The sequence below is a fragment of the Peromyscus californicus genome, unplaced genomic scaffold (genome assembly GCF_007827085.1).
Source record: "Peromyscus californicus insignis strain IS unplaced genomic scaffold, ASM782708v3 Scaffold_3__1_contigs__length_106647218, whole genome shotgun sequence".
Classification (NCBI taxonomy): domain Eukaryota; kingdom Metazoa; phylum Chordata; class Mammalia; order Rodentia; family Cricetidae; genus Peromyscus; species Peromyscus californicus.
Window position 1 is genome coordinate 78,564,594 of NW_026294551.1, and position 18,485 is coordinate 78,583,078.

Consider the following 18,485-nt stretch of genomic DNA (forward strand, 5'->3'; position numbering starts at 1 on the left):
CGAGACACTGTCGCACGACCTACAGATGCGTGAGTACCAGACACCTCTGCACGCACGGAACCGTCAGCGACCCACGCGCCACACAGCTCGGTTTTGGCGAAAAAGAATACGTCATAAGGCCGAAGAGCCCACCGCGGACTCGGAGCATGCGCAGAATGGCCGAGGGCCACCCGGGAATCGGGGGTCCCTTTTACAGAGGTCACAGTCTGGAAAAGACTCGGCTTTCTCGTCACTCCGTGGAGAGTGCTTGGCCGCTGCTCCCCGAGCTTAGCATTTGAAGAGAAACCAAACTGTTGCCATGTCCCCCTACAGCACATTTCCGCTTCTAACCACACACTTCCGGTCCGCTCGCCGGTTCCGGCCCCGCCCCCAACTTCCGGTCGCCTTAGGTTCCGCTGCGGCCGGCTTTTGCGTCCGCTGTGGCTGGTTCCGCCGCGCTCCAGGTGAGGGGACGCGGGATTCGCCGGCACGCCTGCCTGTGAAGGCGACGCTGCGGCTGGGGGATGCCACTGAACTGCATGCGCCTCGTGGTTTGTTTCGCTGCGGGCCGCGCGGGCTGGAACCGCGGCTGTCCCGCCCGGCACCCAGAGGCCCCTGTCCTGGCGCGCTGCGGGTCGTGGCCGCCGCCTTCGTATCCGGCCTTCTCACCTGATCCCAAGGCTTCCCACATCCTAGGATGTTCTGCGTCCCCCAGGCCTCTTTTCTCCCTCTTGCTGAGTCTGTCTCGCCCTCTCCTCAAGGTGGTTGTTGAAGGCATCCCAGGCAGCTCGTTTCTGGGTCTCTGCCTACCTTCGGATGCTCTCCCGGGCCAGTCCCAGCTACACCCCCGGGGCTGCTGCTGGCTGGTTCCCGGGCCCGGAGGCCACCACCGCACACTCACTTTCGCCAGGCTTAATGAAAAGTTCACACTGTTACTTTTGAAATTGCCGCCTTTAAGCTGCTTTTAGTTATGCGGAGCTGGGCGAGTCGCTGTGACTTATTCTGCAGGTTTCTAATCTGTACAGTCAGGTCAGTTGTTAGTTCAGGATTGCGAAGATGAATTGAGATAATCACGATGCTTAGCATGCTCTTCTCTCACCTCTGACGTTCATCTAGCTCCTTGCACCTTACATAGTGCTTTCAGGTGTTATCGCTTGTCAAAACATGGAATTTCGAATTGACTCATCTTAGCGTTTAGCAGGCTGAGGGCCAGAGGTAAGAATTGACTAGGCAAAGCCAACACAGGATGTTAGGCAGAATTCCAATTGAAATTAAAAAGTATGTTCTTTACATATTTCATAAAATTGTGCTTCTGAGTTTGATTGCCATCACCCACCATCCACCCCCATTTGGGGGGGACTTATGTAATAAACTATTAGAATTGTATAAGAAAAAAGTATAAAAATATTCATGCTTTTATGTCCTGCTCGAGTCTCAGTAGTGATTGAAATAAGATTAAAAAATTAAAAGTTTTAAGGACTTAAGTGGTAAAAGTTTGTATAACCTTTATTTTTATTTTTATTTTTTCTATGCCCGGCTTTTTAGGGCATTTACCAACTTGTAGTTACCATTTGTGGGAGAAGTTCTCTATGAAGTATTGCTGCTCTGTTTTGTTAAGCACATGGAGCCAATGCCATTGACAGATTTTTCTAAAGCAGGTAGCATGGAAGAGCCTAGAGGAACGGCATGCTCGGACGTCAGCATGCTTCCGAGATGGAAGAATAAGACTGGTTAAAATGTTAATTATTTGGTCCCTTTCCTTTATTTCTGATGGCACTTCCAAGAAGTCTTTTACAGTTAGGTCCGTGCTTTTGGTTGGGAACACTATCAGGATCTCGAAGCTCTGCTCTGCCCATCACAGTACAAATTAGCGGTAGACGCCTTCCTAACTCTTACGAACAGTCATTCCCATTTCTGTGCAGTACAGAAAAATAACGTAACTATTTCAGTTTGACCCACATGCCTTTTTATTCACGATCATAACACTTGGGGGCAGATTCTGCCGAAAGTGGCATTTATTGCCCTAATTAGTAGGCTTGCTGCAAATTTTCTGTAGAACATTATTAATGTACGAGTAAATATAAATGTGATTATAAAGGGAAACACATAAAGCCAATGTGAGTAGGGATTTGTTAATTGTTTATCATGAGCACAATGACAGACTTTCCCAGTTAGGTTTTTGCAGATTTTTGTTTGTTTGTTTGTTTTTGTTTTTGGATACAGGGTTTCTCTGTGTAGCTTTGCGTCTTTCCTGGAACTTGCTTTTTAGACCAGGCTAGCCTTGAACTCACAGAGATCCGCCTGCCTCTGCCTCCCGAGTGCTGGGATTAAAGGCGTGCGCCACCACCGCAGATTGTCACTTAAATTTTACCTTCTCTAGCAGTTGGTGGTGATGATTGCATGAATAGTGAAATCAAATGCTTCATCACGTACGTTAAAGCTTTGCAAAATGCCAATATTCTGAGATTAGGAAACTCCATTCTCTGACCTATGAAGGAAATACGTTTATAAATGTTGAAAGCTTTATGGGACAAGAAATCTGCATTTATAAAGTTGGAGAGAATAGCAGCTGCCATGTAACATTTTTGTGGTTGGATCTATATGAGCAGGTTGGTTGGTTTTAATTGAAATTTGATGTTTAACTCCTGTAGATCCACTTTGACATAGACAGTTTTGATATAATGTGTATAGAGTGTATAGAGATTTAGTCAAAACTCACACCAATTAGATGCTCATGGGTAGAGTATGTAACTATTTCCTTAATGGAAAGAGGGGATATTTTTATTAGACACTTTTATTAGATGAGACGATCTTTGTACATCTGGTCAATTCATAAAATATAAAACACATAATGGTATATTATCTGGGGCTGCCTGAAACAATAAACTTTTGGCTTTAAATTTATTTAACTAAGACTTACATAGTGCTTACCAGGACCTATGTGAGTTAGAAATGTTAACTGATTTAATCATCATAAGAACCCTAAGATCCAAATAGTATTCCTCTGTTCTCCAGATGAGGAAAGGTATATGCTAAGCAAGATAACTTCAGGAGTCAAATAGTAAGTGGGAAATCTAGGGTCCAAGCCCAGGTTGTTTGTTCTGGGTTCAGTGTTCCAATGAATGCCTCTCTAACATTTAATAAATATGGATATCTGTTGTGGAGGGACTTGCCTCTCCTACATAAACCCAACCAAACAGAGCAGAATGGGTAGGCAGCTCATCATTCTTCTCTAGTTGAACAAGAGGAAGAATCTGAAAGAGTGTAGGAAATACTAACTCTAAGCCAAAACAAGTAAGAAAATTGTAACTTGTAGAATTCTGGGAGTAGCTTTCTGAGGAGGCACACTCATCTCTACCGTTAGGCTGTACAGTAGAGTTCAGGCTGCAAGCACTTTTGTTTTATCTGTCAATTTTAATTTCTTCCATTTGCATGTGCCTGTCTCCTAGGTGTTTTGTTCTGACAGAAAGCTACCACTTCATATGCTTGAAGAATGGCACTCCCCATCATTGTGAAATGGGGTGGGCAGGAGTATTCAGTGACCACGCTTTCAGAAGATGATACTGTGCTGGATCTCAAGCAGTTCCTCAAGACTCTTACAGGAGTGCTCCCAGAGCGCCAGAAATTACTGGGGCTCAAAGTTAAAGGTGATTTCCCCACTTCGACGTTTCTCCACTGGTGGTTATGGGTTTTCATATTTGCTATTATGGGTTGTTGTTGTTTTTTTTTTTTTTGGTTTTTCGAGATGGGGTTTCTCTCTGTAGCTTTGTGCCTTTCCTGGATCTCGCTCTGTAGACCAGGCCAGCCTCGAACTCACAAAGATCTGCCTGCCTCTGCCTCCTGAGTGCTGGGATTAAGGGTGTGCCCCCCCCCTTTTTTTGAGTCTCTTAAACTTGTTTCAGTGATAAAAATAAGAGTAATGAACAGTTACTTGAAAATACCACTACTGTTTGGATGACTTTGTTCCCCTGACAGTTGATATTTGCTTGTTAAGGCTTTGACATAGAAATCCCAGGCGAGAGTCATTTATTGCTGGCATCTGTGATGTACCTTTCATTATTTCTTGGGCCTTGTTTTCTTCTCAAATTGCCGCGTTTCAGAAGTGGAGATTATACTTAGTTTATTGGCACTGTTCCTGTTTAGCTTACTTGTATCTTTTATGTCATTGTTAGGTGAGTTTGAAGTAATAGAGAAGCTATAATTTAGTCTTGGGCTTCAAGACTTGTAGAGCAGTGCCATCTTTCTTTTGAGCATGAGTTGGTTTTGCTTGGGTAGTCCACTACCAGGCCAGGTGGGACTCAGGGGGGACAACCCTTTTTCTGTAAGAAAGAAACAAAAGAACTCCCAGACTACCAGAGCTGTTGATGTTTGGCTGTTATGTGATGGGAGAGCGGAACCAGCACCTGAACTTCAGTGAGAAAACAGTCCTTTGCTTGTATTGTAGGCAAACCTGCAGAAAATGATGTTAAGCTTGGAGCTCTCAAACTGAAACCAAATACTAAAATCATGATGATGGGAACTCGTGAGGAGAGCTTGGTAAATGTTTACTTTTGTTACCATATGTCCCTTTGAAGGTGTTAGGATACACACTGTACTGTTCTAGCATAGTTTTAATTGTGGTAAAACTTTCCATCTAATGATCAGTGAAAAATAACTGCACGATGAATGTGGTATTAACTCAGTAGAGCCAAGTAATGGGGACCTTTTTAGTATAGAGTTAGTTGTAAGTATAATGTAGCCTATGTAGTAAAATTTAACATGTCCGATATGCCCAGGGGACAGTAATTAACAGGGGAGCTTTTCCCATGGTGTGTGTTTGAGCTCAGATTGCCCACATGTGTTTGTTACGGTGAAACACCACTTTCCTGTCTTAATAGGAAGATGTCTTATGTCCTCCCCCTGACAATGATGATGTCATCAACGACTTTGACATTGAGGATGAAATAGTTGAAGTAGAAAATAGGTAAGTGTTCTTGGCCTTCAAAGATGTTGTCATGTGAGAAGAGAGGGGATTTTCATCTGATCTCATCTTTTTTTTTTTTTTTTTTTTTTTTGGTTTTTCGAGACAGGGTTTCTCTGTGTAGCTTTGCGCCTTTCCTGGGACTCACTTGATAGCCCAGGCTGGCCTCGAACTCACAGAGATCCGCCTGTCTCTGCCTCCCGAGTGCTGGGATTAAAGGCGTGCGCCACCACCGCCCGGCTGATCTCATCTTTTCTATTAGGGAAGAAAACTTACTGAAGATCTCTCGCAGAGTCAAGGAGTATAAAGTGGAAGTACTGAACCCTCCCAGGGAAGGGAAGAAGCTTCTGGTGCTGGATGTCGATTATACATTATTTGGTGAGTCTGTTAAGGTACTCTGCTGGTCTTTGACTTGTAACAGTTTCCACTCACTCCTCTCCAACCCAGCAACTCTGTGTTTACATGAAGTGCTTGAAAGCTTTTATTGTTACAAAAATAAATCATTCATTTAGGAAATACAGATAAGCAAATGCAGGCATTACCTATAATTTTGAGAACCAAAGATGACCACTTTTAATGTTTTGATTTTTTTTTTGTAGTGTGTTTCTGTGTATCTCCTTTTTTTTGTTGTTATTTGCTATGAATTAAATATATATTGTGCTGGCTAGTTTATGCCAACTTGACTCAAGCCAGGATTATCTGGGAGAAGGAATCTTAATTAAAAAAAAAATGCCTCCATACAACAACTGACCTGTAGGCAGCCCCGTGGTTGGTGCATTTTCTTGATGGATGATTGATGTGGAAGGGCCTGGTTTACTGTGAGTGGTGCCTTCCCTGGGCTGGTGGTCCTGGGTGCTATAACAGGCAGGCTGAATAAGCCACGGGAGCAAGGCAGTAGGTGGTTTTCCATGGCTTCTGTTTCACTTCCTGCCTTGAGTTCCTGCCCTGACTTCTCTCCGTATTGGACTGTGACCTGAGAGCCGGAAGAGCTTTTTGGTCAGAGTGGTTTATCACAGCAATAGAAACCCCAACCAAGCGACATACCTAAAAATATTTGTAGGAACATGGAATATAAGTTATTTGTGGGGGCATAGGATGTGAATGTATCATAATTTAACCAACTCAACCCTGATTGACACTTTTATGAGGACTATTTTAAAAATAGTGTTTTATATTTTACCCTTGTTTTCTGTTTAAATATATTCAGGCACCTTTCTTAAATTTAAAATTAGTCACGTCAATTGAAAAAGGAAGACATTCATTTCATCTTCTAGTATTGGCAATAAATAAATACCTTCTGCTAGTAAAGTTTTCTTGCTTGTAATCCTAAACGTTGAATGTGTTATAACTTAATGTATACTTTGCTGAAGAATTAATGAACTAATTGTACTTGTTGTACAGTGAAGTTGAATTTTCTCAGAATGATGAGTATATGTGAGTATGGGGGCCTTGCTTACTCTTCATTATTGTGAATAATATTCAAACTAGATGAGAAAAATTATACAGTGGTCCATGTAAGCCTGAATTTTTAGTGTTGCTCTTTGCATGTTACACAGAATTGATCCACTGAAACTTCAGTTCAAGGGCATTAATTTCTGTGCTTTGCAGAACATCTGCTCATCCTCAGTGTCCTTCAGTCTCAAGCTGTTTGCAGTTGATTGCTTTTTATAATGGCTTCATTCTACACAGTACTTGTCCCTGGTAATAAACTAATAATTGTTTTTATGATCCATTTTCTTTTAGATCATAGGTCTTGTGCAGAGACTGGGGTAGAGTTAATGAGACCATATCTTCATGAATTTCTAACATCTGCATATGAAGATTATGACATTGTTATTTGGTGTAAGCTTACTTTTTTTTAAATCAGATTTCCATGGAAATAAGGTTGTTATTTATATTATTGTACTGTACAAAGCATGACTTAAAAAGACCTGTTTAAATGTGAAAGCATTTCTAAAATGATGTTTGACTTTCTTACGTCATTTTATGAAGTACATGCATATTTTCTTAATAGTAAGAAGGTAGTTAAATATAGGACAAGAATAGACCACAGTGTTAGAATAAAAGTTCTTATTTATTGGTTTTTGCAGTGCTGGGAACTGAAGTAGGGACCTTGTGCAGGCTAGAGACACACTCTGCCACTGAGCTCTATCTCCAGCCCTTAATCCTTAATACCGCTCCCTTTTTTCCTCACTCTAGATTTTGGATAGATATTTGGAGACAGCCTTTTTAAAAAAAAAAAAAAAAAATCTTAGCAATGTAACTGGACAGAAATAATAGTGTGAGTTGCTTAAGGACAAATTAACACACGTCAGAAGCAGTGCTCCTGATGCTGAGGTCTGTGGACTTTGACGACCAAGTAGACCCGTGATAGATGATGACTTTGCTGCAGAGTAGGACCTTGCTGTCTCAGTAAGGTCACACTTTGAGCTCGCCTGACATTTGCCTTCCCTTTTCTTCATAAGTGAGGCAGTGCATTGATTGACCTCCCATCCCCCTTGCAGACATTTGAAGTTATTTCTTGGCAATTTCCTAACAGAGAGTTACCATGAATGGAATAAGATCCCATCAAGTGTAAAGGTTTGCCATGTAATTGTAGTAGGTATTTGGTGAGAAGCCAGAGAGTTGGTTGCTGTCTGTAAGCTTCCTTTGTGCTTTCCTTCTGATGCACAGTGTATCCCTGTTCACTGACACTGAACATAGTGAAAGTATGGTCATGTCAGTGTTCAGCTTGGGAGAAGAGAGCTCACTAAAGCAAAGTTTTCGTTGAGCACCTGACATGACATCAGAGAAAAGAAAAATCCTCTAAATGTCATTAAGTTCTAACTTAAACATTTAGAGAACCTTTATAGTTATATATTTAACATAAGTTATTGGTAAATTATTTTATGGTTGTAAGAAGAAAAGGGATACTTACTTTAGAACTAAATACACTAGGATATTGTGTTCTTTGTGAAATCAGGCAGGCCTTTTAATCTCGATGAACCTTCCTTTCTTCACCTAAAAGTAGTAACTTGACCTATATTTTAGGTTGAGGTAAGAATAGATGTACCAGTATAGTAACTAGCACCGTTGCTAACGTACAATCATGCCTTAACAATGAACGACTGTTTCACTCTATGTGTCTCCTTGTTTTTCTTCTGGAAATTACATGTACAGAACAGGTACTTAGTTAACTTTTTTCTTACGATTGTTTCATTGTAAATACGACACTCTAAACTTCTAGTTTTATGGACCAATTCTGCATGTAAAGTGTAAGTTGAAACCAGGAAGAGCATGTAAAGATGAGGATTGAATTTTGTGTCAGTGATTGCGTTGGCTAATGTCTTTTGGCGCAGACATATAATGTAACCTAGGGGATTTCACTCATTTGTCTCAGGTTTGTTTTTAAGGTGGTGGGTTTCCCAGGCGGTGGTGGTGCATGCCTTTAATCCCAGCACTCTGGAGGCAGAGACAGGTGGATCTCTATGAGTTCAAGACCAGCCTGGTCTATAGAGTGAGTTCCAGGTCAGGCTCCAAAGCTACAGAGGAACCCTGTCTCGAAAAACAAACAAACAAAAAAAGGTGCTAGGTTTAATGAACTTAGTCTGCTAAGCCTGACAAAGTCCAGCTAGTCTTCCACATAGACATTTGACACACACCATTAGTGTGTTTATACTGGCACCATGTGTGCTTATGCATGGCCTGGATCCGCTGCCAGAGAAAGTTGAGATCTGCACATCTCAAACAATTTGGAATGAATGAAGAATAGTGACAGGGCTGATTTAAAAGGAGTTTGGGGTTTAGTTTATCACGGTTACCTCTGTTATACAAATAAAAGTGGTTTAAGTATTATTATTAGAAGACACACTAAAGTAAGTTTATTAGGGACCATTATTTATGATGTTTTTAAAGTTGTGGTCTTGCTTAAAAAGCTTATTTATTCAGAAGAAATTAAAAAAAATGAAACTCAAACTTTTCATATGTATTGTATTATTCCTCATGTTTTAGCTGCAACAAATATGAAGTGGATTGAAGCTAAAATGAAAGTAAGTGTTAGAAACAAGCCATTTCACAATGTTTTGAAATCACATTACAGATCAAAGATTCTAGAACTGAATAATTTCATTCTTACTGGCTCTTTTAGTAGCTACAGATTGCAGTATTGGGAGTAGAGGTGTGTGAGCCTGCTCAATAATGGGTTGATCTGAATGCCCAAGCTGGTTCCAAGGAAAAGCTAAGCCCTTTTTTACCTTCCTTATGCTCCAGCAGTGTTTGCTTTGCCCTTTGCTCTGGTGTGTGATACTGATGAGGTGGTTCATTCTCAAATGGCCAGTTAGGAATGAATCCACTTCTGACTAGTCACTGGCACGGCTCAGCAGAACAGACACTTTCTAGTTGTGTCCCTCCATTGCTGTAGAAAACTAGCATTTTGAGACGTTGCAGATAGAATGTTCAGAAAACCTGGGATTTTGCATACTTGTATTTTAACCTCCTGAACATTTGTGTTCCAGGAACTGGGAGTGAGCACGAATGCCAATTATAAGATCACCTTCATGCTGGACAGTGCTGCTATGATAACTGTGCACACTCCAAGGAGAGGGCTCATCGATGTAAGAGCTCCTGTTACTTTTGTTAAAATGATGAACTTCTTGTATTTAAACAGACAGAAAAGAAAAAAAAAACTAGAAAGAATTTAGAATTTCATCTGAAGAGATAGTAAAGTGACAGTTGAGTTTTGACAAAGACATTGTATTTAAAGATTTACAACACTCAGGAGGCAGGTAGATCTTTCTGAGTTAAAGGCCAAGCCTGATTCCAGGCCAGTGAGGGCTAGGCTACATAATGGGACCCTGTCTCAAAAAAAAAAAAAAAATTAATTTTTAAAAGTTTAAGTAAATTATAATGATGCAAGTAAGGCTATTGAAAGGCTATCTAGAAAGGAACTGTGTCGAGGCTAGCCATGATGATGGTGGTGAAGTACTGCTAGACAAGGTGGAGGAGAAAAACTGAATATTATCAAGAAGTGTGCTGGAAAGAAACCAAAGTGTACTCACCCTCCTCTAGAAGAAGCTGATGGATTATAGAAAATAGCAACAGGACTTCGCAAAGAGGACCGGGCTTTATAAAGGAGGAATTTTGACATGGTTTACTCAAGTGACTGCTCTCCAGGCCTTACAACAGACACAGTTGGTAATAAAGATGAGGGAGATGTCTGTGCCTTTTGAAAACATGTAATAGCAATGAAGAGAGCCGGTGGTAAAGTGTAAACAGTGGCCTAAGTGCATGAGGACTTGCTCAGTGCAGGAACTATTGCACACACCAGGAAATACGACCTGGTGCTTGCCTTCTACGGTCCAAGTGTTAGAGAGCTCAGGAAACACGAAGCACAGCAGGGCTGCAGCAGTGGGACATCAAAGGACAGCTAACTGCCGGTGGTTAGGCGTGGAGAGCCGGGCTTGGGGCAGTCCACTTCCTCCTTGGATGTAGCAGAATAGTTAAGGACTTCACGTAAAGGCAGTCTTAATGAAGTTTGCAGGCCAGTGAGAATGGTTCTTAGCCTTTGTGTACTCTAGGATTCCCCTTAACTTAGCAGTGAACTTTCTGAGGCTGTTTTTTATTTAAAAAACAAAAACCAAGCCTGGAGGTGAATGATTCAAACTGTCTAGTTGTTACCTATCATATTGACACATGGTTTGAAAATTTCCTTTGTGCTTTCCTATGTTTCAGATTATTCCGTGGTCAGGAATATTAGTATACTAATTTTAAAGAAGTAGTCCATGTTTGGGAGAACACTGTGTTAGACTTAAGATGCAGGATGTAAATGTCCTGGTGTCTGAACAAGCTCCTCATCAAACCTGAGACAAGAGTAGGCAATTGTAACACAATGTTTAAGTATTTACACAAAGACAGGGCACAGTAAAAATATTAGGCAACAGGAAATTTGCAAACCCCTAGAGTCTGGATTACTGTGTTAGTTCCTATATTCTTGGCTCAAGAATTGGGCAGTTTTGTTTCAGGAATAAACAAATAGTAGAAATAATTTAGGTGAAAAAATGTTAAAATAGTATTCCTAAGGAAGAAAATGTCATCTTCATGTTAAGCTGAGGAGGACCCAAGGCACTCCTCAAGCATTTTTCTCCTTGCTGCCTGTTTATCTCACATCACTGAGTGGGATTCCTGTCACTAACATAGAAGAATCTGCTTTTTAAAAATTGATGTATTTGCCGGGCGGCGGTGGCGGTGGCGGCGCACGCCTTTAATCCCAGCACTCTGGGAGGCAGAGCCAGGCGGATCTCAGTGAGTTTGAGGCCAGCCTAGGCTACCAAGTGAGTTCCAGGAAAGGTGCAAAGCTACATAGAGAAACCCTGTCTCGAAAAACCAAAAAAAGGAAAAAAAAATTGATGTATTTAAGGTATTTTCTGAATGTTTTGTTCATTCATGTTTATTCTCCAAAATAAAAGGTTCATGGTTGGTGAACTCCTCCTCCTAGAACAATGGATCTCAACCTGTGGGTTGCAACCCTGTGGGGTGTTAAACGACCCTTTCACGGGTTGCCTATGACCATCAGAGAACACAGACATTTACATTATGGTTCATAACAGTAGCAAAATTACAGTTATAAAGTAGTAATGAAAATAATTTTATGGTTGTGTCACCACAACATGAGAACCTGTATAAAGGGTCGCAGCATCAGGAAGGTTGAGAAACACTGCTCTAGGAAGCCATTCCTCCACCTCATGCAGAGCTGGTGACTTGTGACTCTTCTGTAGAGAAGCATGTTGTCAGTTCCGGGTTTTGTGAGACTTTTATAAACTATGTGAGTGTTAGCAGATAGGTCTGTGTAGAGTTTTGTTCTTTTGTAGTCCTGGATTAGGAATTCTGAAACAAAACCAGTAATTAAATTCTGGTGTCTTTGAACTTTGTGGATCACATGCGCTAGAAATCGGGCACCAGTGCCAGTGGTTTCAAGACAAAATCTCCTGGGCACAATGATATCTACCTCTGTTCCAGAACTCAGGAGGCTGAGACTGGAGAAATAGGAGTTCAAGGCTCCCCTGAGCTGCAGAGTGAGGCTCTGACGTGGCAAAAACAAAGAAACATCACAAAAAAAAACCCATTTTATATATATTTGCAGTAAGATACCTAAATTATTAATCGAAGGAGCCCAGTTTAGTTTTCCTCACTAAGATGTCCCCTAGAAATACCTTCACTTTTTTTGCCCTAGAATCTTCATGGGAAAATTGTGTGAAGTGTTATGGTGGGTTAGGTGAGTTACACATGCACAAGCTGTTGAACAAGCCTGATGGTCAGCCAGTGCAGCCCTACAGACAGGAAGGAGCCTGCTCTACTTTTAGGGTGGGGTGAGCTGTTAATACATCCTGAGTTAAATATAAACCTTTATTTTAAGGTGAAGCCTCTTGGAGTCATTTGGGGAAAGTTTTCTGAGTTCTACAGTAAAAAAAACACCATTATGTTTGATGACATAGGAAGAAATTTTCTAATGAATCCACAGAATGGACTGAAGGTAAGACAGTTTTACTTGCTTTAGGCTAATGTAACCTGAGTGTGGAGTGTCATGGAGTTTTGGATGATCTTTCAGTTAATGATGTACAGTGAGTATTAGCATGGCCCTATAAGATAACAGAGCAGAAAATTTCCTGTTGCCTAATATATTTACTGTGCCCTGTCTTTGTGTAAATACTTAAACATTGTGTTACAATTGCCTACAGTATTGAGTACAGTAATACGCTGTGGTTTTGTGGCTGGGGAGCAGTAGCCTTTCCCATTGGGCTTAGGTATGCAGTAAGATAAAGAGTGTATTCTGTGATGCTCAAACATTGGTGAAATCCATTTCATGTATCTCAGGAAAGGAAATGTTAAGTGATGCATGACTGTATACACACACACACACACACACACACACACACACACACACACACACACACACACACACACACATCACCTCACCCACAATTTATCAATTTACTTGTTTTTTTTTTGTGTGTGTATGGCTGTTTGCAAGAATGAATATATGCTTGTCACTTGTGTACCTAGTACCCACAGATTCCAGAAGACGGGGTGGGATCACTGAACTGGAGTTACAGATGGTTGTGAGCAACCTTGTGGGTGCTGGAAGCCAAACATGGGTCCTCTGCAAGAATGACTAGTGCTCTTAACTACTGAGCAGTCTGTCCAGCCCCCTGTGCTTATATTCTTATGGTCACAGCAAGAGGAGTTTGAGTATTAGAGGAAGTTCAAGTGAAAATGAGTGTTGCCTTTTGCATCGTCTCTTTGGTTAGTCAGCCCACTCGCATATTTAGTTTTAGCTGGCTCTGTGGGAGCAACCTGATGTTCTGGCCAGCTGCCTCTAGTAGCACCTTTTCTTTTTCTTTTTCTTTTTTTTTCCTTTTAAATTGAAACGAATAAGGGTTTTGTGATTCTTTTTGTTTTGTTTTATTTTTTTTCAAGACGGGATTTCTCTGTGTAGTTTTGGTGCCTGTCCTGGATCTCACTCTGTAGACCAGACTGGCCTCGAACTCACAGAGATCCACCTAGCTCTGCCTCCTAAGTGCTGGGATTAAAGGTGTGTACCACCACTGCCTGGCGGGTTTTGTGATTCTTATAAGTCTAGTGCAGATCTTAGAATTATTAGGCACCAGAGATAGAAGGAGCCACATGTATCTTGTACCCTTTCTTAATTCTAGGATGAAAAGTCAAGACTTACTCAAAATCATATATATAATGGGTGTTTGACAGAATTTGGAACGAGTCTGTGTGACTTTGTTCTGAGTCAGTGATAATCTTAGCATGAGTCACATGAAATCTGTGTAGGAACCTCAGAGGCATCTCATGCTGGCAGCAGAAAACATTGAGGCTCAAATGCTTCTGATGCCCGTGGCTGCTAACACATCTGTAAAGTATGAAAACAGAGGTTCTCCATGACAAGAGTGAGCATGTCTCCATGTGAAGTAGAAATCCTGTTGCTAAGAGGTTCTTTCTCTGTCCTGAACGTCTTAGCCAGCTAGGTTCTTGATAAGGACAAGGGATAGGAACTTGTAGAAAGTAGATCCTTAAGGCCTTTATAAAGTTTTGAGTTGACTTGGTATTAGTGCATACTGAGTATAGTGCAGGTGTCAGAATGGTGATACAGGCCCAGATTTTAGCACAGATTTAGCCTGTTGCCTTGTGAGAGAAGCAAGTGTGTGCACTCTGTACCCTGTCTTTATTCTGAAACAAATTCCAAATATGTATTTTATTTAAAGTTAATTTTAATTAATTTTAAAATGTGAAAGGCTGTCTTGCGTTGTATAAACATACCTGAGGTGATCTTAAGAAAAGACAAAACGATTAGGGAAGTAATACAGAAGTGTATATCAAATTAATGGTTGAACAAACTGTAAAAATAACTCATAATTCATTCTCTCACTGTGTAAGTCAAGATTCAGTCTCTCAATTCTGTTTTCTTGTCCTATATAGTTTGAAGTAATGCTTTTTAAGTGAAGTGGGGTTTTTTTGGTTTTTTTTTTGTTGTTTTTTTTTTTTGGTTTTTCAAGACAGGGTTTTTCTGTGTAGCTTTGCGCCTTTCCTGGATCTCGCTCTGTAGACCAGGCTGGCCTCAAACTCACACAAATATCCATCCGCCTGCCTCTGCCTCCCGAGTTAAGTGAAGTATTAATATTATAAAATATATCAACCTTACAATTTGGGAGAACATGACTGCCCTTTTTATGGAAACTGTTCTTTATACATAAATGACAAAGTGAAATGTTTATGGCAAAATGTGGCAGAAAACCGGCATTAATGTGTAATAATCTCAGCTGTATAGGAGTGCATAATGATGTCAGTTCCATCCCTGCGAAGCTCATGTTGGAGGGAGAGAACTGGTTCCTGGAAGTGTTTTCTGGCTTCTGCACGTGCACATGGCCCACACAGGCACACAGCCAACAGAGACACGTGTAGACAGCATAGGAGTGCTGCAGTAGAGAGAACCCCACTGTGCTCAGGTCAAGCTCCTATCTGGGCTGACTCTGTACAGAGTAGATAGTGTAAATGCAATCAGGTAGGGAAATCACTCAATGACAGAAGGAAATAAAATGTGAGGAGCACTAATTGCAAGGTAGGAGTGGCCGTGCAGATCCTAGTGCTGGAGGAGGAGACTGTGGTGTCTGCCTTGGGCTGAAGGTAGACTAGGCAGAAGAGCTTAAACAGTACCCGAGACTTCTGTAAACAGGAGTTAGGAAAGTCGTTTGCATTGGCATTTTAGCGTCAGTACCAGACTGAAGTGATGGAGTAGCCCAAGCTTTTATTAACTTTCCTGCCACACCGTGAGGTTTGTTCCTTTTTTGACAGATAAGACCTTTCATGAAAGCACATCTGAATCGAGATAAAGACAAAGAACTCATGAAGCTCACTCAGTATCTCAAGGAGATAGCCAAGCTTGATGACTTCCTGGACCTGAATCACAAGTACTGGGAAAGGTAAGTGCTAACCATCGTTTAAATGTCTCTTTACACCAAGACTGGAAACATGTTGGCAATGCCAAACTGTACCCTTAAGGTTTTTTATGTTTGTTTTCGAGACAGGGTTTCTGTGTGTATCCCTGGCAGTCCTGGAACTCGCTTTGTAGACCAGGCTGGCCTCGAACTCACAGAGATTAGTCTGCCTCGGCCTCCTGAATGCTGGAATTAAAGGCATGTGCCACCACTGCCCAGCTGTGCTCTTAATTTTTTATATAAAGTGGGAAAACATTTTTTTTCTACTTTTTTTCTACTGGCATTTCCTCAAATGTATTTCTTCCAACCCCTAACTTACTCATTAATCCACATTCCTTCAGGTCTTTAATCTTGCAGTAGTAGGAACTTGAGAGGCTGGTGAGTTGCTTTGTAAGGAGACCATCTTCTGAATTCCCTGCTCCTCTCATCATGGTTCTTTAAGGCAAGGTCTCTGTGCAGTCTGTGCTGGCTTCAAATTCTTGGTCCTCCTGCCTCAACCTCCCAGCAGCTGGGCTTAGAAACATATGCCAGCACATGGGACTGACTAGGAGTTGACCACTAGTATCATGCTCTGAGTTGTGTCAGCATGACATAGTTTAGAACTGCAAGGGACTTCAGTGGATAGCAGCAGAAACAGAAAAGAAAACAGCTGCTTATGACTTTTCATTCTAAGGATTACCGTATTGGTGTAGAGTCTTCCAGAAGACTCTCTTTCTAAGTACAGTGATGGAAAAGTCCAATACAGATTGCAGTCAACATCAAGGTGACATAGCCAGGAAACCAGGAGACATGGGAGGGTTGTATGTCCTCCACGTAAGGCTGTCTTGAAATCAGACCTAAAAAGATCTGGTACTGGTGTAAACACCAAAGGAAACCTCTGCTGGGCACTTTGCTCCTTCAGATTCCACTTTTGGCCTTTTACATTACTTTGGCATATAGCTAATGATGGTAGTTTCTAAGTGTGAGAAGGGGTTGGAAATTTTAATTTAGCAGCAGATCTTATTAAATAATATCAGGAAATAGTGGATCACTTGGTAAAACCTTTATAGTCTTTTCTTTTTGTAGTGCTGGGCATTGAATCTGGGGCCATATGTATGTTGTGTAGCCACTGTGCCTCTGAGCTACATCCCCAGCTCTCTCCTTTACACTCTTGAGCACAGTCCTTTTTTAAAAACATTTTGTGTGTGCATGTGTATGCATGCCCTGCCACCTTTAGTATCTTTTATTCTACTATCTTATTTTTATGCAGGAAAAAATAAGATGTTTAGATGAAGTCTAAGTTAATTAGAAATCACAATAGTATTTAACATTGGAAAAGGCACTATGATGTAGTAAGTAATGTTTGCAACTTCCAAAGGCAAATTGTGAATCTGAGCAGCCTGAATTGGCAAATTAACCTTTGTACCTGAGAAATAGGAGGAAGTTCTAGCAGAAATTCATTCTGCGGCTGCTGTGAAGGTTAAAGTCAACACATGTGCTTACAACAGCCCTTGGCACAGAGCACTCAACAGTTTTTAGTAGCTGCTAACTACTCATCTTAAAAGGCCCGTTATTGAAATAAGTCCTTTGGCAGGAGAGGTAGATTGTTTGCATGAGTTTGCCTGATCCAACTTTAACGTGTTTATCCCATTTCTTGCAGGTATCTCTCAAAGAAGCAAGGACAGTAGTTACCAGTTACATTCACAGTCGAAGATCCTTGAGATCCAGGGACATTTGTTTCTTCGCTAGGCATTACCGTGATTGTGCTGGACTCTGATGCAGATGCCAGGCTGCCTAGCTGTGGTCTTCCAATGCTTTGTAAATTTAATTTTGTATTTTTTTGAAGATCATAACAAAGTGCTAAAAAAAGAATTCTCTTCCCTCTATGTTAATTTACACTTGGAGAAAATGTTCTCTGGCATTGATTATTGAGGCGTTTTCCAAACCCTCTAAAAAATGGAAAACAGAAAAGAAAATGAAAGGTGGAGAAAAATATAGCCATCAGTGTCATCTTGTAACTTTGGAAACAAGTTTATCTTATGCTTTTGTCTCCTTGTATAATCAGCTGCCTGAGTCTGAGACCAAACCTATCTTGAAACTAGCTAGTGCTTTCCCCCTTGAAACCAAAAGCAAAACCAAAAAGCCCAAACAAGCTTTTAAATAATAACAAGTTTGTTGTGCCGAAAACTCCCTAGAGTTGTTCTTCCTTGTCACAGAGTTCCTGTTCTGCAGTTTCCCAGGAAGGTATGGAAGCCGGAGCTGTCAGTGTTCTTTAGAATGGAGGACGTCTGTGTACCTTAGGTGGCAGGGCAACAAGCGGACTGAAAGAACACTACAGGACAAGAGTATGCTTCTTCTTGGTGGCTAAGTAGAAGCACTTCTCCCTAAAACCGTAGTCATGAGCACAGCTTACCGCAGTAGTACAGAGGCATATTCACCAACTCCATCCACTCTGAAGCATGGATAGTATTTCTGCCTGCTCCAGCTGTGTGTCATTGCTAACTACTAACACCATTGCAGCAAACATATCTAGCCATGAGATTAAAAAGACCTGTTACTTGCAATGCTTAAGCCTGCCAGTATGTAATGTGACCACTGTTTTGTGTTGACAGTATTGCTTTATACAGTTCTTGTATTTGAAGGGAATTGTTCCTTTTAGATGAACATGGTGTACATTGTTCTTATGGGACTATTTCAGTGGTGTAAATAATAAATATCTTTTCTTAAAATATTGGTTATCTGTTCTGTAATGTCTCAAATATGTTTTTCCTCTTTGTCAAATCACTGACCATGTTCAGGCAAGGGCCTCTGAAAATTAAATGTGAGCCTGGCATTCAGAGGCAGGCAGAGGCAGAAGCAGGAAGTGTCAGAGTTGGAGACCAGCTGCAGAATAAGTGTGTGTATATCACTCTCCATTCAGAATGGTTTTAGCAGATAACCAGATGAGAATGCTTAATGAAAATAATTTATTAAAATTTTCTTAAGTGTCTGATAATTTTTAAAAAGTAAGGGCCAATAGAATTTTTTTTTTTAAGTTTTTATTTATGTGTGCGTGTCCCTATGACTTAATTTGCTTTCCACCTTACTTGTTG

General features: G+C 41.0%; 1 protein-coding gene across 1 annotated transcript; it reads left to right on the plus strand.

Moving 5' to 3' along the window:
• Positions 1-314: 314 nt before the first annotated feature.
• Ublcp1 (ubiquitin like domain containing CTD phosphatase 1) lies at positions 315-18,124 on the plus strand. The gene is made up of 11 exons (XM_052758402.1): positions 315-443; positions 3,429-3,626; positions 4,424-4,515; positions 4,857-4,942; positions 5,202-5,317; positions 6,683-6,781; positions 8,930-8,967; positions 9,433-9,531; positions 12,330-12,446; positions 15,272-15,399; positions 17,054-18,124. The coding sequence occupies exons 2-11, from the start codon at positions 3,473-3,475 to the stop codon at positions 17,079-17,081; spliced, it is 957 nt and encodes a 318-aa protein (XP_052614362.1). The 5' UTR covers positions 315-443; positions 3,429-3,472; the 3' UTR covers positions 17,082-18,124.
• The last annotated feature ends 361 nt before the right edge of the window (positions 18,125-18,485 follow it).